We start from the raw sequence: 8,107 nt of genomic DNA, 5'->3' as shown, positions 1-8,107 counted from the left end.
TTGCCGCACATGAAGGGCTGGCTCCCACCCCAAGATGCCGGGGCGGCTGCTCTCTGCCCACACGCTGCCTGGGGACCCAGGATACTGCGGGGCTGGGGCACAGCAGGCGCTCAGCTGAGCCACTGGCCTCTGTCTAATGGATTTTTAACTGAGGTCTTAATAGAAAATGAATCCCAACAGGATATAATTATGTATTAAGCGATCATAATATTTTAGTAAAGCAAATGAATGGGTAAAATATTTTTCCCACTGAGGAACCAGAGAAGGAGTGGCGAGGTGGTTGCTCTGGTGCAGGGGCTCATCTGTAGTCTCAGGTCTAAAAATCAGACTGTATTTCAGCATTGCTGGCAGCGCTTTTGGATCAGGAGCAGCCTCAAAAAGCACAGTCATGTCAGTAGAAGAGATGTTACAATTTAAGACCTTCTGGAGATGCACTGCGCCTGTGTGAGAGCCATCTGCATCGTTATCACTGTATCGGAACGAACGCTATGCCTAGGGAAAGGGCAACAAACACCCGCTCCTGGGCTGTGACCAGGAGAGCATCACCCCACCAGAGAAAGGGATGGAGCAATGCACTTGCACTGCTGGGAGGGAATTTAATTACAGCCTTACCTTCACCCCTGTAACACAAGAATACCCCGTGTTTGTAGAGAAGCAGGGGACAGGCAGGGCCCTTCCTTTTAGGTCTTAAATGATGGAGTCTGTGGAACTGGAGAAGAGGGAATCTGGAGTTACCTGGAAAGGGCAAAGCAAAAATTTGGATACATTTTGAAGCAGAGAACCTGTAACATTTTAGGAGTTATTTTTAAGGAACAAAAACCAATTGGAGACACTAGGACTGGGGTTTGTTGTCATTTGTGTCCTCTGCTGGGCTGTATCTTGGGGTTCTTAACACCACCATTAATCCTGAAATGATCTTAAATATTTTAAAGCTGATATACAAACAACATGTTGGCATCACTTTACACACCATGGCAGTACAGTCCTCGTGGGATGAAGCACAGTGACCTTCAGGAGTGGAAAGCAAATAGAGATTCTGCCCAGGCCCCCACTGGCAAAGAAAGCATGAAGGGAATTTGGGCAATACAAGACAGAATAGGAACAGTGTCATTTCTGCCTTGACTGGGAATATCTGGGAAGATGCTGGAGTGCCACCATGCTTGGGGTGCTGGTTGGATGTTCTGGGGGCCCTATGTGAGTGTTCACATTTCCAACCATAGTTCCAATGGGAAGAGCATAGAACAGTCTTGCCTTTTGCAAGCCTAAAACTAATCATGCTCTAAGACTTTGTGAAACAAAAAAAAAAAAAAACCAGCCCAGCACGAGCATGGCTGAGGTGGTGCCAGTACCCATGGCCCTGCATCCCCGGCATCGCCCACACCAGGATGTTTCCTCGGTTGTTTTTCTTCACGTAGCCTTAGCAGAGGGAAATGACTTCCAGGGCTTGCAGCATTAGAAACCCAATCCTGGCCTGTTCTTTAGGCAGCAAAGCAAAACACCAGCTTTCTAGTCCTGATCAAGAGGAGTGAGGCCTCCCTGGTGTGCAACCCGGCCCGTGGCTGCGGGGCGGCTGGGGGAGTGGGGTGAGATGTGTGGTGGCGGGTGGCTTTTGGGAACGGATGGAGCTGGTGGAGGACTTGTCTGTGCCCAGGGAGCTGGAGCATCCCAGCAGGGAAACGGGAGGTTTTAAGCTTTGCCAATAGTGCTGCAGCTTGAGCAAAATTCGTGCCTGTCCTCATTTAAAAATTCCTGTATAATTGTGGGTTTGGCTAATCTGTTTACACAGCAGATGGGCAAGAATGTGCTTCCTGGGAGTGCTAACAGCATCTCAGCCCCGGGAAAAGCTGAGGTCCCGCTCCTGGGTGTACAGCAGGGAGAGTCCAGAAAAGCAGTTTTTCTCACAGAAACCAGAGTGATCCCTTCTCTTCCTGTCTTCTCCTCAGAGTAACAGGCGAGGGGGGAAAACCATTAATTCTGCACAGCTATATATCTTTGTAAAGTGTTGATCTTGAACTCACCCACCTCTTCTGGGTGTTCAGAAAATCAAACCTCTGCCCGTGTGTACCAGAGCCGGAGGGAGTCACTGCTAACGGCCACGGCTGGGTATGTCCCGTGCTCTCCAGCAGCTTCGAGTAAGGAGTCTACACAATGAGAAGCCCATATATTGGTGGATAGAGGAAAAAACCAGAATAAACCACTTGCCTCCACACTTTTTTGATTGTGCACCCCGTCAGTAAAAAATTTTTGAGCACGCAACCCCAACGTATGTATAATGACTTATGAATTATATACATGTACTGCTGTACTGATACGTATATTATAAAACATACACAAAAATATGAATTAAAAAAGGATGAGACAAGGATGAAATAAGCACTACTTTAAAAATATATATCTTTTTAATTTTCTTATTAGTGGTGCAGAAAGTGTTTTCTTCCCAGAGCCTAAGGGGTTGCCTTGCACACCCACTCTGGAGAGCACGGGTGTAAGCCATTCATCGGGAGCAGAGCTGGTTACCTGGGTCCTGCCTGGAAACTACAGGAGCTGTGTTACTGTACTGGGGCTGAACGGGAGGGTAATACAATTTAGAAAACTTTAATAAGGTCCATAAATAGAGGCTGTCTGCGCCTCGGCTGGGAGCTGCTGGAGTCAGCTGGGTAAATCAGAGCAAAGCATTTGTATCTTTAATTGGAACAGAAAAGCACATGAACAGCTTTTGAGTTTCATGCCTTAATCACACATGGAGGGGATATTGAGATGTCAGGACTTTGTCTTCTGATATGAGGTGGACAAACAGTGGAGTGGGAAATGGAGGCACACAGGGGTGATGGGATTTCTGAGCATCAGTGCTGGGAGCAACCCCCAGCTCTTCCGTGTTGATGCAGTTACTCAGTATTGGGCCAAAGCATGCCTTTGTGTGTAAAGTTATAATCTAAAAATTGCTATCAAAAGATGGGTTATGTTGCTGTTGTGAAATATTGACAACTAATGGTATTTCACATATTAGACATCTGTGAACAACTTGGTGTGTTTCCATGGCTATCCTCATGTCATGGATGAGGGAATAAATATATGTAGAAATTGGTATTAGGAATATGCAAAATGGCTCTGGGAGTTGCTTAAAACCAAATGTCCTGTGAATCTATTGCCTGGAAGTTGTAAACAGCTAAAGTTCAGCTGTACTAGAGTTATACCAGAAAGTCATTAATTATTTCTGTTGTGAAAAACTACCTAAGCTACCTAACTATAAATGCAGTTCTCATAAATAATTCATTTCAGACTGTGGCCAAGCACGGTTGCAGTCAACTGTCACGACTTGGTGAAAAAGATTCAATCTTGAGAACAGGACATTTCTGTCTGTGATTAGCTCCAGCTTTTGCAGGTTGTTTCATGGTCAGAATACAAATTCTGCTGCCTCCTGAGCGACGTTGGGAGAGCAGCACAGGGAAACTTGTTATATCGCTTTTTATATTGCTTGTTGTGTTGCTTTTTATCTGGCTGCTCTCATGCAGACGGCTTTTGTCAGAGGTTACCTCTTACCTCCCTTCCCAGCCTTGCGGTAGACAGCAATCAAGTTCTCAAAACACCTGATTTGCCTCTGTTAATAAATTAGGTTTTAACTATGTGCTTGCCTCTGGCGCTTAACTGCAAGCCGGATTTCAGAGGCTTGGGCAACAAACTTCCCCTTGATGTACTCCTGCCCGGGGGTGCCTACCTCTCGCCGCGGTCGGCGGGGATCAGGGCACACACACCATGTCCCCCAGCTCTGTGCTCTTCTCCCCCAGAGCCTGTGTTCCTGGATTGTCTCTGACAACGGACAGCAGCCTCCCATTTAGGCAAAGCAAGGAGGTGATAATCCTACTGATACAATGAAATTACTTGTAGGGTTATGGGAGAGGAAGGGTTTGTATGAAGGCAGCTTACTGTGATATCGCCCCTGAGATGGAGCTGTGCCTTTTCCACCGAGGTTGTAGGTGGAGAGTGTCCTTAAAACGTGAAAGCAGGTGAGAGGAAGAATGTCACTCGTTCAGGGGAAAATGTGAGTCAGTAAGTATATTCGCACGTACAAGGCTAAGGTTGGGTTCATAGATTGTCACATTTTGTTTAGCACAGGCTTCGGGTTGTCGCTGTGTGTGGACAGTGCCATTGCTGTGAATTTGGGGTGTTCCTCTGCTGCTGTGTGCTCATGAATGCAGATAGTGGTCTTTAGTCATCACCTGAGAATTTCTGTTCTGCCTTCCAGGTCTCACAAAGCTTTTAAACCTGATCTCTTTTTAGGATGTGATCGGTGGAGCGCTGATTTCTGCTGTGCTGCTTGTGCTCTTGTACCCTGCGTGGGACGTGATCGATCACTTGCTGTTAACCAGTCCCTTCTGCCCAGTGCTTTCCATAGTTGTGCCTCTTGTCCTATGTTACAACTACCCCAAACTGGACTATTACAGCCCTACCAGGGGAGACACCACAACTATCTTAGGAGCAGGAGCTGGAGCAACTGTGGGATTTTGGTTAAATAACCAGTATACTGCACCAGCCTACACCAGCAAAAATTTTCAGCTTGGATTTCCTCTGATCACTGGTAAAATAGTGGTGGTCGGGCTAGCCAGGTTCTTTGTAGGGATCCTTGTTCTTCTACTGACGCGCTGGCTCATGAAGAGCGTTGTCCTCGGCATGCTGTGTTACTGGTACAAGTTTCCCATGCGCGACCTGGAAGCCCGAAGACGACTGGAGGTGGAAGTGCCATATAAATTTATAACGTACTCCTCGGTTGGCTTCACTGCTACCGTGCTTGTGCCGCTGCTGCATGAGCTGCTAGGACTGATGTGAGCGCAGCACCTTCCTGACATAGCCATGTATAACACCACCATTTCAGAGATGCCATGAGTCCATCAAGGCTGGTAACTTCACCAAAAAGCGTTTTGTGCCTTTCTCACTAGCCTAAAATACCCGATTTAAAAGAGTCACGGGAATGGCTGTACACAAACCACTGTGGGTTAGGAATTGCTGACCCCACCGTGTCCCATAATTAGAGACCCCACACCCAGACGACTAAAGATGACAAGCACAGAGTACAAAGCCAAAATCCCTGCCAGAGTGGCAGCAGCGGCTGGGGTGCCGTGGGGTTGGGGTGCTGGGAAGTGTGGCTGTGCCTGTGGGATGCCCCCTCCGGGGGCTGCGAAAACGCCTGCCTGGCCGTGGCGCTGCTCCTGCCAAAGAGGGAGAGCAAGCCCAGGAGGGCAGGGGGGAGTGAGCGGCTGGTGGGCTGTGGGAGGAGGCAACCAGCCAAGAGTGAGGTGCCATCCTTGGGGCGTGCAGAGCTCTGTGCTCCACTGTCCCCTGGGGACTGGGGACAAAGGAAGAGTGGCTGAAGGAGGAGAGGCAAGGTGGAGGTGAAGGGAGGTGGAGGCACTCCAAGTGCTGGCACCTTCCCGCTGCTGGGCTTCGGTGGCAGGGTCCTGCTGGCCAAGATGGCAGGTCTCTTCAGCAACCACTGTTGGCAGAGGTGGGAGACAGCCATGCTTGGGTACGGCTGAGCACTTCCCTGAAGAAATCTGATCACTGTTGTACCTGTCACTTGTCATACTGTCCTCTGACGGCACTGCCAGACCTGGGTAGTTCTGTGTGTATGGTTTTACCCACTGCAATCCCTCACAGAAAACCCAGCCCAAAACCAAAAAGTAAACCAGAAGAAAGAAAAACTCAACACAAAACATTTTAAATGATTTGCAACAAGTTTATCTTGGATTTTAATAAGCAAGCCTCCACTTAAAGGGTCCTTTGCCTACATACAACCGAGCGGAGTTGTTACCACAGTAGTGAGGCTTGTGTCCAAACTGTTCACCTGGCTAGGGGATGGGACAAAGTCCTTCCAATCATGCAGGGGTGACAAGTAGTGTCCTTAAACCACGCTGTGGAAGGAGCTGAGTGGTGACTCCAGTGACTGCAATGTGTGGCGATGACAGGACACCATCATTTTCTGGTGCTGCACAGCATTACTGTTGGTCTTCCATGCGTCTTGCAATACCATGTATACACTTGTAGATAGCAGTTGAGGAGTGTCCATAGGAGGGTCGTTGCTATAACTCAGGCTGCTTATTTTAAAAATATATATCAGCTGTTGGACCAATGAGCTGTTGAGAAATATGGCTGTGAATGTGGTCCGCTTGGCTAGAAAAATATAACACGCTATGATCACAGAGCTTCAAGCATGGCCCCGTGCCTTTCCCTGGCAGAATGTACAGTGAAAGCCAGCTTTTTAACCACGCACACTTGCCTTCTTGGCTGCACGAAAAATCTACCTGAAGACTGTAAAGGAGGTGCTTTGCCATCAATTGACCACTTGGATAAATTCCAAAAATGTAGCTGGGAGTTTTGTCTGAGGAGCAGGAGGCACGCACATGAAAGCCATGCGATTTTAAAACCAAGTTGATAGTCTCCAGAAGAAACACAAGCAGAAATTTTAACCATTTTTAGGTTTGCCCAGGCTGTGGATAAACCGTTTTAAATTAGGCAGTGTGGACTTTACATGTGCACGCGAACGGCTTCAGCAAGCCTTTCAGCAGGGCACGTGCCCGCTCACACGCACGCTTTGGTGAGCGCAGGACTGGGGCCACCAAAGCCGCAGGGTCCTGTCCTCGGTCGCCCTCCTTCCCACACACCACTGAAGTGCTGCCATCAGGCTTTAAAACACCCTCTGTTAAGAGTGCTTATGATGTACAGCTTCATGGCAGAGCTGAAGCCCTATGCAGGTGCCACATCACAGTGGATGGGAGCAAAATTTGTAAAAAACTTGAGAGCAAGCTGCATGTTCAAGCTGTGGGGTGGAAGCAGTTTGTCCCAAGAAAGGCATGGTTTGACAGGGATGTTCCTGCAGTTTTATGTGTAAAATTTCTGTTCTGAATCACATCTATTTTGTGCTATGAAGATTTTATAAATTATATATAAATGCTTGGATTTATAAAGTATGTGCAGAAGTATTTTTACCTTTTATAGCATTTACCTGCATGGGATTCCCGCAATACATGCAAACTGTACTTGGTTCAAATTTTAAAATACACATATTTTGCAAAATCTGATGTTTCTCTCTTCATTTTGTTCTCTCTGTTGCTACTTGTAAATGATTGCTATAAGGGCAATGAGTTGCAGTTTAAAAAGCTTCCCAAAGGCAGCCCCCCAGCTCTCCTCCCCAGCTGGCCGGCTTGCAGCCCCCCCTTCTCCTGCGCAGCCTCACTGCCCGCTTTGGCCCCTCCAGGCTCAGCAGTAACACCCTGCTTTTTAAAAAAACATTAAAAAAATATACTACTGATCTACTCCCAGCTCTTTTTTATGTCCTTTGCAAACGGCAATGTGTGAGCTGCTGTGTCATTAGTGATGGGGGACTCTTGGGCACCTGGAATCTCCTTCACCTGCACTATCCACCTCTAATAGACCAAACAGTTAATTGGAAGCTAAATTTGATTTTAAATTAATAGATGCAATTATAGCATGACAGCCCATAAACCACAGAATATTTTGTGTTCATTGAGGAGCCTAGTGAGGTTTTGTTGTCAAGATGCCTATTTGGAACTGGATAGGGCTGTGTCCTCCCCTCAGCACCATGTCCTGCCTGGGAGCGGTGTGCCCACGGACCCCCAAGTGCCCACAGCTGACAGGGGTGAGCCCCGATTGCTGCAGCATCTCTGTGCTGCTGGGCACAGGCAGGGCTTTCAGCTGGGCTTTGTGCTGAGGCTGTGCTCCTGGGATGTTCTCAGGACAACAGCGGTTCTTGCAGGGCCAAGCCTGAAGAGACAAATCCTCTAACAAGGTAAGGCATGTCACCCTTTCTGTATTTCATTAACCTGAAGCACCAGGTCCTCCTGCAAACCTGTGTGTGTCTTTGCTGCCTTTGGATGCGCTCCCACCTCTTCATCCCTGCAGTTCAGATGCCTCCACATCTCCCGTGTGATGGTAGAAAATGAGGTTTTGTGGCTGGTTTGGTGGTCGTGCTATGTGCTCGGTAACACAGGGGCATCAGCTGCATCCTCTTGAGTATGTACACTCATTTTTTTAAAGTAAAATGCTGCTCTTGATACGGATGGGGTAGGAGACAACTTCCAGCTACGGCTGCAGC

General features: G+C 47.9%; 1 protein-coding gene across 1 annotated transcript in view; it reads left to right on the top strand.

Annotated features, from left to right (window-relative positions):
* Nucleotides 1–4,824, top strand: part of SGPP2 (sphingosine-1-phosphate phosphatase 2) — a gene marked incomplete at its 5' end in the record, with an annotated part of 9,012 nt that extends 4,188 nt beyond the window's left edge. Inside the window, one exon of the mRNA XM_010081127.1 lies at nt 4,279–4,824. Within this exon, the coding sequence (XP_010079429.1) occupies nt 4,279–4,824 (546 nt within the window). The remainder of the gene's footprint in view (nt 1–4,278) is intronic.
* Nucleotides 4,825–8,107: the final 3,283 nt, after the last annotated feature.

Source organism: Pterocles gutturalis, unplaced genomic scaffold (assembly GCF_000699245.1).
Source record: "Pterocles gutturalis isolate BGI_N339 unplaced genomic scaffold, ASM69924v1 scaffold8589, whole genome shotgun sequence".
Taxonomy (NCBI): domain Eukaryota; kingdom Metazoa; phylum Chordata; class Aves; order Pterocliformes; family Pteroclidae; genus Pterocles; species Pterocles gutturalis.
This window is presented reverse-complemented; position numbering and strand designations above follow the sequence as displayed.